Below are 13,646 nucleotides of genomic sequence, written 5' to 3' on the forward strand. Positions count from 1 at the left end.
TCAAATGTACAGAGGAACCCCAGATTCTGTGTCCACACAAAGGATTAGATGGCAAATGGATTGTCTAAATTATACCCACTTGCTGGGCCTTGTGGAGAAACCTAGAAGCCTGAGGAATGGGAACTGAAATTCACACCTTGGTTTCCTAAGGATGTGGGTTTAAGAAGATCTACAACATAAATGCTAATGACAAAACCTAGAATTACTTGTAGAGCTACATTATTAGTAGTCGAGAGCTGCATCTAGTACTGTTGGAAGGTTGTTTCACTTTGATTCAGCATATATGGATTTTTTTTTTTTAAAAAAACTTGGTAGCAAAGTTTAATTCTCCTTTGCCCCATGTTTCCACACATTAAAGTTACATTTGAAGATAAAAAACGTGAGAACTTTGAACGTGGCAATCTAGAACTTGAAAAACGGAGGCAGGCTCTTCTGGAACAGCAACGCAAAGAACAAGAGCGTCTAGCACAGCTGGAACGAGCAGAGCAGGAAAGGAAAGAACGTGAGCGGCAGGAGCAGGAACGTAAAAGACAACTGGAGCTAGAGAAACAATTGGAAAAACAACGGGAATTGGAACGACAGAGAGAAGAGGAAAGGAGGAAAGAAATAGAAAGAAGAGAGGTAACCAACTGGATAAAAGGAAGGTGGTTATGTCAGTGGCAGCTGTGTTTGATTAGAACAAAATGTAGTGTGAACATTAAATATTTTGCCATAATTTTTGGTAAGCAAACTTTTAAAGAATTAACTTAAATTTCTGTGGTTTTGAAGGTAAGGAAAGAGTCGGCTGTCTCTCTTTGTTTTTCATGTGAAATTAATGGATCAGACATTTAGATCTAGGACAATGTGCTCCTAACCTCTGACTTACATTATTGTTATTGTTATTATTAATTTTTTTCTTTGTTATAAAGAGATGCTGGAATTAATGAAGAAAAACTTATAGGCATTGGTGGCATTCATGATTTTCCTGTAAGGAGTTTATTTGTTAAAGAAAACACATACTGGTTGACTTAAAAAGCTGTTATTTTCGCACATTGCCAATTAATGATGCATTAAGTGCAGTAGCATTTGACTATTCTTTGCAAAGCTGCAGAATGTCTAATGTCAGAGGTTGGAGAGAGATTTGAATGCTATCCTGGAGAGTTCTTGAAGTCTTAGTATGAACTTGTTAAATCAGAAGAGTGGATCTTGGGAAACTGATTAAAATGGAGTGATATTCTGTTTAGTCACCTATCAGCTATACAGCAAAGCCCATTTTCACCAGTGCTTTCAAGTGAGCACTTAAACAATTGAGCAATTTGTGTGCTTAAATAGAGGCACATATTTAGTCCACAGTTTAGCAGTGTATTTAAATTGTTTTAATTGCACATTAGAATATGAATATCAGTGATTAGAACAGTTTCTCAAAATAGATATTTCATAATTTTGAATTTTTTTTTTTCATGCTAAAGGCTGCAAAACGGGAACTTGAGAGGCAACGGCAACTTGAGTGGGAGCGTAATCGTCGGCAAGAACTACTAAATCAAAGAAACAAAGAACAAGAGGATATAGTTGTTCTGAAGGCAAAGAAGAAGACCTTAGAATTTGAACTGGAAGCTCTAGTAAGTGATCACGTTGCAGATAAAACACACAAGCACAGTAGTGATGGTGATACGGTCATGTTTATTTTCTATAATTTCAACTTTTAAATACAGAACAAAACTACTTTTTAGATCCTGACTTGCATGACAAATGATTCTGGTAAAAAAGAGAGCTTTTTTTTTTTTTTTTTCTAAAGAATGATAAAAAAAATCAGTTGGAAGGAAAGCTTCAGGATATCAGATGTCGGCTGTCTACCCAAAGACAAGAAATTGAAAGTACAAATAAATCTAGAGAACTGAGAATTGCAGAGATTACCCATTTGCAACAGCAGCTACAGGTGAGAAAACTTTCTCTAATTTTGTTCTTAGCCTTGCATTTTGACCTCCTCAGCTGCATCAATATCCTAAGCAAACTTGCCACAACATATGATGTATAGTTCCTTGTACATGAGGAATTATTGTGGATAAGTTGTCATTCTTTTAAAGGAATGTTCTTCAGACATGTCTAAGGATTACTTCCTACACTTGAGGGTTGTATCTGTGATTACTACTTCGTCCTCATGGAATCCTGTTGTGGGGAGCAGTAAATAAATTGTTTAGCTGAAGATGTTAAAAGAGTTTTGGGGAAGGAGAGTGATATTTTATGGCATGTATTTCTGTTGACAGGGATTGCTGGTTTTGTGCTGAAAGAAAGAATTGACCAGTTAAATGGCTTGTTGGTGATGCTTCTTATTTTTTTAACTATAAAATAATGAACTTTCAAAATTGAAGTTACCAGTTAAAGCAGTTAGTTCTTGATCTAATGTTGTCATTCATCTTTCTTACTTCTCTATCTAAAATTCTCTGTCAAATTAAAGATGGAATTGAGTAAATGCCTACTTTGGGCGAAAGAATATTCTTTGAAATTTGGAAAGGTTTCCAGATGTTGTGGTTTAACCCCAGCCAGCAACAAAGTCCCACACAGCTGCTCACTCACTCCCCCCATGGTGGGATGGAGGGAGAATCCGAAGAGTAAAAGAGAAAACTCGTGGGTTCAGATAAAGACGGTTTAACAGGTAAAGCAAAAGCCGCACACGCAAGCAAAGAAAAACAAGGAATTTATTCACCACTTCCTATGGGCAGGCAGGTGTTCAGCCATCTCCAGGAAAGCAGGGCTCCATCATGTGTAATGGTTACTTGGGAAGACAAACACCATCACTCTGAATGTGCCCCCCTTCCTCCTCCTTCCCCAGCTGTATATACTGAGCATGATGTCATATGGTATGGAGTATCCCTTTGGCCAGTTGGGGTCAGCTGTCCTGGCTGTGTCCCCTCCCAGCTTCCTATACACCCCAGCCTGCTTCCTGGGGTGGGGTGAAAGGTGCAAAAGGCCTGTGTAAGCACTGCTCAGCAGCAACAAAACCATCCCTGTGTTATCAACATTATTTTCATCCCAAATCCAAAACATAGCCTCATACTGACTTCTGTGAAGAAGACTAACTGTCCCAGCTGAAACCAGGACAGTTTGATCATCCCTATTTGATTTAGGGATTTTTCTCTTTATTAAATATTTTATATTGCTTGAAATTAATTCTTGGCCGGTAATGAGGGCTCTCAGTGCTTTTCTACCACTACAAAGAGGATCTCACACTTAGGTTTTGAAGGACTTGCATGTAAAATCAATCTTAAAACCTAATCCTATTGTTCCATTTCAACTTTCTCAGCACAATTAATATAGTACATTCATTTGAACAAAACCAGAACTTGACAGCTCAGGTTTTTTGTTTTATGTATGAGTATTTTTGGAGTTTTCTTCTTCTTTCTTAAAGCATCTTACATTTCTGTTGAAGTTTTGCGTACATCATTACACCTTTCACAAGTCATCTTTCTTTTGGCAGCACCTTGTTACAAGGAGTATAATTTAGGGATCATATTCTTGCACACTGTGCCCACTTGATGCAAACAATAGCAAACGAAATGCTACTAAGGGAAGCTTGTGTCGTAAACTGCTATAGCTAGGCTTGAAAACACTCTTCTTCCTTTAACAAAATGCTTCTGTATTGACAACTGAAAATGAAGTCAAACAGCATTGAATCAAGTGTAGGAAATTAAGTTACATTTAGCAGTACTGGCTCAAAGAGACAAAGAGCTGACTAGGCTTGATAGAAGGTGTGAAAAAGCCCCTATTTACCTGAGTAAGTTAAATGCTACTGATCATATGTGCACAGCCAATCTCCATGTAAAAGCAACAACCACTTGTTCCCTCCAACCCTTCTATTCCAAAAGCTTTCCATAGAAATGGTCTCAGGTATTTACTTCAGAAGCAGCTAAGCAGCTACATAGCCATTGATAGATAAACGCTATTTTAACAAATTGAATGGAATTCATATGTCATTTCTCTTAACTTGGTAATTTTTGTTCAGTTAGCCTCTGTATTCAGAAAAGATAAAGTATCTCTTTGCTTTTGTCATAATTTAACAAATTAAGAAGGAAAAAATGGTGTGTTACAGTAAAAAGCTGTAAGTAGTTTATGTTATAGTAAAGACCAATGTGCTACAGTTGGGATGGGGTCCCATTATAACAGACATAATAAAAAAAAGTGAGAAAATGTCATTATTATCAAGAACTTGGAATGAGCTTCCACTGCTGGGTATAATAAATGGGAGGTGCAGAGGGAAGAAAAAAGTGTGAAACCAACACTATTGGGACACAAGTAATGAGAAAGATAACCTATTTACAAGTAGATGTGGTTAGGTAGCTTATTAAAAAGTACTAGATAAACAAGTGACAGTGTTCTTTGTAGACTCATTAACAATTTTTTGAATTTTTAATCATATCCTGTGCTGATTGTAGATGTGCTTTTTCCTTCCTTACAGCTTTTATGCATTGGTTTTAACTACTTCACCATGAAAGGGAAAGTTAAGGAGGCAGAGGGATTCTTTACCTTCCTAACGTTTAGTTGGTGCTACTTGTTACCAATCACAATGGTCAAAAAGCAGATTGCTTTATTTTTTGTCTTTGGCATTTTGACACCACTCTGAAATTTTATTGAAACATCTGGTGAAGTACAGTGAATTTTGCACAGTTGTCTACACTTTACTCTTGTTTTGGAGTCACTACTATATTTGTAGTGATTTTTAACCATCTCTGGTCATGGTAACTGGTACTAGATGGTATGTATCCAGCATATTCTGGATCCAATGCCTATTCACTTTCTAAATTGCTTCATTCACAATGACTGTAAGAGCACTTCGGTAATGAAAATCACACTTGCCTTTCTTGGTGGTTGTTTTGTTGGATTTTTGGTTTTGAGGTGGTTTTTTTTCAGTTTGACAGCAATAGCTGCGACTTTGTGGTATTATCTGCTCTCAGGTCATCATTGATCTCTACCACTAATATTTCAGTTAGTGTTGCTTGAGGGGTTTATCACAATTGTGATTCCAGAAAGAAATGTCACTGCTTAGTAGAAAAGGCCAAATTTTATCTGGGGAGAATCTAAAAGAGTAGATAGGTTTTTCCTGAAAAAAAGAGGAGTTTCTCAGATATCCTGTAAATTTTACTATCTGATCTGTAGAGGAAAGGCTAAAGCAGAAAGTGTTTTGTTTTATTTAAAGGAGATTCTGATTCTCTAAACTCTCCAATAGATTAAAAAGTCAATATTGGCAGTTATCTTTGTAGGATGATGTATCTTCCCTTGGAAATATTTTGGTTTAATACATCTGACCCTTGGAAAGATGAGTTAATTCAAAGGAGTAATTATTCTTCAACCTATTAATTAGTTTCAAGATGGAGTTTGGTTAAACTTGTGAAGAAACTGTATAACAATTAATCCTGGGTGATGAAAAGTTGTGCTAGTTATATGAATCTGAGGTATCTGGTAGAGTGGTTTTTCCATGGAAGTTTGGAAGGATCCCGCCTTCCAAACACCTAAACTGTATGTGTTTGAATTATGTTTATACTGTCTGCAGGGCTTCTGCTAGTTACCTGCAGGGATTGTTTGCTTCCTTGATGAACACTTTGGCTCCCAAGTAATTTGGCTTTCCTCTGAAGCACTGGAAGCAGGGTATGTGGCAGAGACTTAAGATGTATAGTGATACCTCAGTTTCTCATACCCCCTCTTGCTCAGGGTGTAGGGTTAGAAGATAACTTTCCCTCATTAGATTGACAGGAACTGGTTTCTGATTGCTTTGTTTGCTTTCTGCTATATGGGACATTATTCAATTCTTGGAAATTTCTTGTTGCATGAAACTTTAGTATTAGTGATTAATTGCTTTCATCTGTTTCTTCAGTACAACTAAAGGATTTGGGAAAGCATGTTGTGGATGCTCTTGGAATAGATGCTTATTACATGGTTGTCTGTGATTTAAGGAAACAGAACTTGACCCTCTTGATCCCTTGGCATTTGCTGTCCTTAAATACTCTTCAAACCATTCTGTGTATTAAGATTGAGTAATCTGGAGTTTAGAAGTGTTCTGGCCTTTAAAAATGAACAACTAAGGTTAGGATTACATTCCACCCTGAAATATTGTCCTATGATACTTCTTGTGCTTGAAGAATGATAATTTTTCTGTACACCCCGTTTCATTTTGACATCCATTCTGCTATTTGGCTTATCTAAATGGTTCTTGAATTCAAATGACCGAATTTTTATATCCTTGTGTCTTGAAAGGTGATTTCCTTTCCTCTTTCTCTTGAGGTTTATCCGTCAATACACTTAGTCTACTAGATGCCACCTTTCTCAGATTATACTACTTGAAAACTTCATTTCACGATACCTGTGTGCTATACTAATTTAATAATGGCATGGGGCATGCAGGTATTTCGGTGGGAGGGTGTGGTGGAAAGTGTGAACACAAAGGACAGTGTTTTGTATGTAGTTTAAGAACATAGTAATGGTGGTTGTTGGGAAGGAGGCAGGCCCCCTCAGGCAGATGATTAGGAAAATGATGCATTGTACGTTGCTGTTTCTCCTTTGGTTCTAGGTAGGGAATAATAGTCCCATGACAGGAGTATCTGGCCTTCATGTTATCCTTGAAGAGCTGAAAAAGATCTGCTGAGGCTATAGGCAATGCAGCTGAACAGTGAGGGATATGTGTAACTCCTAATAGTCAAATGCATAATTTATCTTAATTTTGGTGTTTTGTGAATTTTTAAAGTCCTTAACTCTGCTGTGCTATCTAAGTATTTTTTCTGGAACATAAAGAGATTACAGTAGTCTGCAGTCATTGCATAATCCTAAGACCTGAGCTGTCCGCTGCAGAGGCCCAATCAAAGACTGCCATGAGTAAACTGAGATGACTATGAAGTCATGTCAGTAAGGTCAACCTTGTCTTCTAACAAAAACTAAAAACTTTTCATGGGACTCACTCTGGTATTAAGCGATTAGGTGGCATTTATTCTTAGGATCATATTATGTCATTTGCAATCCTTCATGACAAATTGAAATTGTCAGATGGTTAATTCCTCAAAAGCCTGCAATTCAAGACAACTGCTGAAATAAATTACTTTGTTCGTCTGAAAGATGGGATGTTGACGCTCAGGCAGCTTTTATAAAATAAGCTATTTCATATTATCTTTCTATAATATGTTTTGACAACTTGAAGTTGAAGGTCAAGGCTTTTGAAAGGTGTATGAAGTACCACTTCATCCTCCAGAAAGATCAAGGATTATATGTGAGAGAGAGAGAGAGAGAGAGAGATAGATATGAGATCCACTGAAGGAGGAATTTCTCATCTGCAGGGTCCCCTGTAATATATCGATGTACAATCTTATGACTGTGTGTTTGAAATTGAGAGAGATCATGGTCCTCGTTCAAGAGTGATAAATCAAGAGATCTAGGACTCAAGTATTCTCATCTAACAGAGCTTGTGTTGCATAGCTTTTGGCCATAATATCTTCTTACTATTGTTGATCAAAATTAATATTCACTTATTAAAATGATACTTAAATGGTTCATAAGTGCTTGTTTTAACATTTCCTGAAATCTATCTTTGTCTTTTTTCCCTGAATTTCAAGTAATGCCAAGCCAAGTTACATATTCAATGAAAGCCAATTGTCAAGTAATATGCTCAAATTTTATATGCTCAAATTTTATATGCTCACTTTTTTGTATTGGCAGAGAACTATGTATGAGTGGCAGTACCACACAGATAGTGGTTGGATAACAGCAATAATACATAATTTAGTGAGAGAAAAAGTAGAGTCATTTCAGAAGAAATTAAAATGAGAGGTCTTATAGCCAAGGTCATCCTTCACTCACCTTTTCACCTGTGTCTCTTCTTGCTTTCTCTCTCCTCGTTGTCTTCTATTCAGGAATCTCAGCAGATGCTTGGAAGGTTGATTCCAGAAAAGCAATTGCTTAATGACCAGCTAAAGCAAGTTCAACAGAACAGTTTGCACAGTAAGTATATTTTTGTACATGTCCAAGTTTGTATAGGATGTAATGCTGCATTGCACAGTGTACTCTGTAATTTCTTTCTTTGTGTTGCAAGATGCATGTTGGAAAATGTTGCTTTCTATGACCTAAAATTCTCCGTGTAAGAAAATATTTATTTGACAATATGTTTAAATACAGGAGATTCTCTTCTCACTATCAAAAGAGCCTTAGAAGCAAAGGAACTAGCACGTCAACAGCTTCGAGACCAGCTAGATGAAGTAGAAAAAGAAACCAGATCTAAACTTCAGGAAATTGATATTTTCAATAATCAACTAAAGGTAACCCTAGACTTTTTAACCCTTTCTTCTAAATGTTCAGTTAATTCTTTTCTAACTTGATTATGGAAAAAAAAATTGAACTAGAATGATTGATTTAGAAAGTCAGTTTGGGGAACATTCTCAATTTTTTTTTTAAAGAAAATACTAATTAGCATCCAAACTTTGAATCAACTTAATCTGCAGAATCTATTTAAGAATAAATTTGAGCTCTGATTCCAGATCCATGGTTGCAAATATGAAATTGCCAGTTTCCGCCCTTTTGCATCAAAGTGCAAAGCTGTAGTAGGTCAACAAATCTACTGGAATCAGTACTTCAAATTGAAATCTTTAATAAAGAGACTTGATTTTCTACTGACATGCAGAATTTTTATCTGCTGTTCATAAGCTCATACTTGTTCCTGAATGTAGTTGTCTGTTGTTTGTGGTTTCATGCTTTATTGATCAGTCTTTTGTTAAAACTGTGTGATTTTTGTTTATTTCTGCACAAGAGAATTACAGAAATTGCAAAAGTCAGTAGAAGAATGTTTTTCAGATAGAGGTTATAAATCAGTCTTTAGTTACAAACTTTTGATAGTGTTCATTTTTTCATAAAATATTCTAATGTTAAAGTACTTTCTCTGCTAATTCAACTGATGGTTTCTCCTGAAAGCTCACTAGAAAAATACTCAATTTTCTGCAAGGTATAATAAATTGTGCTACAACTATTTAGAAGGAAAAGCACTATGATAGATACATTAATGTTTCTGTAGTTGTTTTGAAATTAGTATAACTGTGATTACATCAGATGCTTTAGGATGGAAGACATGTTTGAATTTAAGCAGCAAATAGCTTATTTTAATATTAAAATTATTAATAATTATAGGAGAAATTAAAAGCTGTAGACCATACTACTACCACCCGTTTCAATGCCAATTCAAAGATGACTCTCACAGTCTTAGGCAGTGAGGTACAAAGGGGAGAATCTCTGCAGAGTCATAAGAGACACAAACCAAATAAAATATTTGCAATTTATTTTTAAAAGAAAATAGAATGGTTTACCTCACTTTTTTTTTTTCTTTTAATATATATATGCGCTTTTTGGACACATCTTAATGTGTCATGCTTTTTGGGTGATTTTTTTTTTTTTTTCTTTTCAAATTGAGTCCTTTTGAAGTGTTTTGCAGATAACTATGACCAAAGGATATTAATTCTAAAATTAGTGCCAGCATTTGATTTGATTATAAATGACCCCAACAGCTTATAAATAGGCAGGGGGGTGAATCATCTTAGTACTGTGACAGTAGCAGAAAAACACCCCAAAACAAGCAAACAAAATTCAGTACTTTAAATACTGAGGCGCTTGACTTAACAAATAATGAACTAATGATAATTAAATATGGAAAATGCACATTAAACAAAGACATAGATTTATCAGAATGTCTGCCATCTATCCAAGAATGCCTTGTCTAATTGTAAACTATTTTGCAGTTTAATGGGGAAATTGATTTTTATGTTCAAATCTTAGTATTTAGAGCTATCACCTTAAATGCTGAAAATCAGTTATGTAGACAGTACTTTGGGAAGACTTCAGCAAGTCTTCTCTGGCTTGAGGATATTGTGTTTGGGTTGAGGATATTGTGTTCTTTATTTCATAATGTGTAGAAGCAGTGCTTAATAGGGAGACCACTTTTTGATGCTGTATGCTGGTATTTTTGCCTTGCTGCAGCTTGCTTTTCTTCCTTGGAAAAGATGAGTTTAAGAGGTGAAAACAAGGCAGTGGGGCAGGTGTACTGTTCAAACTGAGAGGTGGGAGCTTAATTCAGAGAGAGTTGTATCTTATCCTTTTTGTAGTTTCACTATGTGTGCAAGATGTATTTTGAGGGGGCTGGATGATTTTATCCCTGGATATAAATATCTACAAAAGCATATATGCTTTTCCTGGACTCAGCGTGGAATGGTTGTAGTACTCCTATTGCCAGAGAAACAGCTTCGAAGATGCTGTGTGTGCAGCAGTGATTTAATGGCTGTTCTTGTGGAGAGAGCTCTCAGAATGCCTTGCATATGAGACTTTATGCACAAAGCTTGTGAAAGCTTTCCTGAGGATCTTAGTTTTATTAGGGTTTGTGTGAAGTGGAAGTTCTGTTCCTAAATCAAGGCAGAACACCCCTATCACTTAGGTAATAATAATGCTGAAAACAAAGTAGTCTAGGAACTTGCATAATTCTCAGATGCTTTTACGTGAACAATGAAACATTTGTGACAACTTTTAGGAACTGCCATTGGAAAGATGACTATTGCACTTGAATTTGGTAGAAAACTGAATATAAATAATTGCCAAATTAATAGTTTCCCCAATTAACAGAGAACCTTTTGTTTACTTAATATATTAGTAACTGGGTGCAGAAATACAGCAGGCTCATTTGGTGCTAAAATACCTAGCAGTTTATATAATTATCAGCCAAATGTATAATGCTCACATTTAAATGTAAACCTTTTTAAATAATGTATCCAAAATTCTACCAAAGCTGAGCTCTAAATATAATAAGGGCTTCTTATCTTGTAAATTAAGGGAAAATATATGAAGATGGGAAATACAGAAATATTTATTTTAAAAATTATTTTTTAATAAAAAAAATTGAACTGCATTTTTAATCAAGGCTGTTCCTAAATTATACGTTTAAAACTGATGGACTTTTTCAATGGTGATCTACTCTTAACTCTGTACTTCAGTATACTAAGTGAGAGATGCACATTTGATGGGGTGGCTGTTAGGATGGCAACACCATAATTCATGTTGGTTTGCGCAGCTTTTGTTCTCTGACAAGTGATAGAGAGGCACTGGTGCTTGCGTTGTCTTCTGTAATACAACTAGCTTCTGGACGAGAAGCAGAATGATGTGGTACTGTGTGTGAACTCCCAGAAAAAATTGCATATCTAAATACTCTTTAGGTGTATATGATCTTACAGCATTTTGCACTTATTTCCTATTGGGAGAGGGAGTAATATGTGTCTCTACTTAGTCAAAATGCTTAATTTAATAGAGAACAGAACCAAAATTGTAAATATGTACGCTATTGCTCTCTGAGTACAAAATATATGCCAAACGAGTTTTGATGTGATGCTTAAGAGACAGTGAAGTTGACAGCAACATTAAATTATAACCTTTTGTCATCATGGTTGAGATTTATTCCTTATGTTATTGGCTATGAATATCGGTTGCATTATCTCCTACGTGAATACATCCTTAAGTTTTGTAAAACTCCATTTCTAATTCATTCTCTTGAAATAGACTACACTTGATCTACTGATAGCCCGTGCAGAAATATGCTGTGATAATAAAAGATAAAATGAACGATTTAACTAGTATCTAGTGTGGCTTTTCATTGATGAGACTATAAGATTTAGTTGACGTTCTGTTATATTTTAGGTTAAAGGTCAGCTTATTAACACCGTATTAGTATACAGTGGATTGCACTGCATTTGCTGCCATATTACAGTTTCTATGTTCTGCAGTAAATGAATACTTAAAATTGTCCTTAAATTGCCTTATCTTTGCTTCATGTCCTAATATCAGGTATGAGTGACTAGGGAGATAAATTAATTTTTTTTGTCCACTGCATCTTTTTTCACCCCTCCAAAACAACTGATTTAAATTTTTTCTGATTTAGTCCTTTCGAGATCAAGTACTTTTATTTCAACTTAACATCACAAGAGTTGGAAGTGTTTACAGAATTTGGTTCCTGTTCAAAAACTTTCTGGAGTATAAAATGTTATAAATATTTCAAAACAAGTAGTTTCAAGTATCTCTATTGAATACCTTTAGGTAGAATCACATGGTTTCAGAAAACTGTTAGTACTTAGAATTATTTTACTTCTAGGGCATTGTTTTAACCTGAAGCCACAATGTTGGAAAAGTGTACTTGTTTTGCAAAGAAATATGTACCTTAGCCTGCAGCTGGTCAGATATCCTTTTAAATCAGATTTGAGGCATTTTATCAGAGAAGATAATAGTCTTGTGGATTGTGCTGTATTTGGCTTAGAGTAAGTGACTGAATCTGTAACAAGGTTGAAAGTTGGGCCGCTTATTTGTATACTTAATTACGGTTCACGGAGTCTTGGCTCAAACTTCTGTACTCTTTAAGAATCTTAGCCTAGAAATCTTAATAATTAAAATTGATACAGATATTAGTAAAATGTAACTAGGCCCTTGTTTATATTCTTAATTTTATAAAATAATTCTGCAGAAGAGAAGGCTTTATATTTAGGTTTCCTGCTTGTGTAGTTCTACTATAATTTACCTTTACAAATTCTTTCTACATTCAGCGTGAATTTACATTTAAATTTTGCAAAGGTCAGTTGTTACACACTGTTAAATAAAGCAATTAAAATAATTCCTAATTCAATTTTTGTCTCTAAAGATGAAATAATAATTTCATATAGCATAGAAGTATCAAGTATCTAGAGTTTATCTGTGTTACCGCATGGGAGAAGACAACTAAATTAGTGTTTCTGAAATATGTTAATTTTGCTGAGAAGGTATTCTCAGTGCCTGGAAAAGGTGGTAAACAACTAGAATCAAGTTCTTAAAAATGTTTTACATTTTGTGTCATGTTCCAGTTGTTGTCAGTCCCTGTCTGGTCAGTGTGCACTGGACAAGTCTTGCATATGAATGCCTGTTTACATTTGAGCATTTCTTTCTTCCAGTCAGTGGCAATGGAAGATGCAATGCTGCAGTGCCTGGCAGTTCTCCTGGGCTGCGTCAACTACTTAGACTCCTTTCTAAAGGTCTCCATGCCATACTCAGGCAGTACACAACTATATCAATCTGAGTGATGAACCTCCTCCAGTTATGTGCTTCACTTTACCATAAACAGATGAGTGTGCAGTGTTTAACTAAGTTAGTATTTAATAAGAGGTGCTAGCACTAAAACATAACCAAAGAGATGAGTTTATAATTTGGTTCTTTATCTAATCTTTACTGCCTAGATGAGGAGTGTGCCTTGAATTGCAACCTGGGCAAGGTACTAGTTCGATATTTTTGCCTTTTGCTTATCTGAAACATCAAGATTTTAAGTTAATTGCCTATTTTGGTCATGATGTTCAGAATTTTTAAGAAGAAAACACTTTTATGTTAAATACTCCTACACAGCACTGTAATTTGTGATTCCAGATATGAGAGAGACGGCAATACGTTTCCTTTCTCAAATCCCCTATGGCTATAATGTGGGGTGGAAGGAGGAACTGCCTCTGTCAAGGACAAAGCAGGCGCTTTGGGAGCTGGGGAGTGGGGTAGAAGAGTGTTGCTGTGGGAAAGCCTCAGTGAGCGCAGAACTGTAAGGTTCTTTCCTCTGTGATCAAATGCTCTGGTTTGTCTCAAGGGGAGAAGATTTGATAGAA

The 13,646-nt window shown here is 35.7% G+C and overlaps 1 protein-coding gene across 3 annotated transcripts in view; it reads left to right on the forward strand.

The window, feature by feature from the left end:
- Positions 1-13,646, forward strand: part of ITSN1 (intersectin 1) — a gene marked incomplete at both ends in the record, with an annotated part of 106,075 nt that overhangs the window by 28,246 nt on the left and 64,183 nt on the right. For all 3 annotated transcript variants that reach the window (XM_082008654.1, XM_082008652.1, XM_082008653.1), the window contains 5 exons: positions 359-621; positions 1,449-1,598; positions 1,775-1,915; positions 7,869-7,956; positions 8,131-8,270. In XM_082008654.1, coding sequence (XP_081864780.1) covers positions 359-621; positions 1,449-1,598; positions 1,775-1,915; positions 7,869-7,956; positions 8,131-8,270 — 782 coding nt within the window. The remainder of the gene's footprint in view (positions 1-358; positions 622-1,448; positions 1,599-1,774; positions 1,916-7,868; positions 7,957-8,130; positions 8,271-13,646) is intronic.

The sequence above is a fragment of the Phaethon aethereus genome (genome assembly GCF_964289735.1).
Source record: "Phaethon aethereus genome assembly, chromosome: 1".
Lineage (NCBI taxonomy): Eukaryota > Metazoa > Chordata > Aves > Phaethontiformes > Phaethontidae > Phaethon > Phaethon aethereus.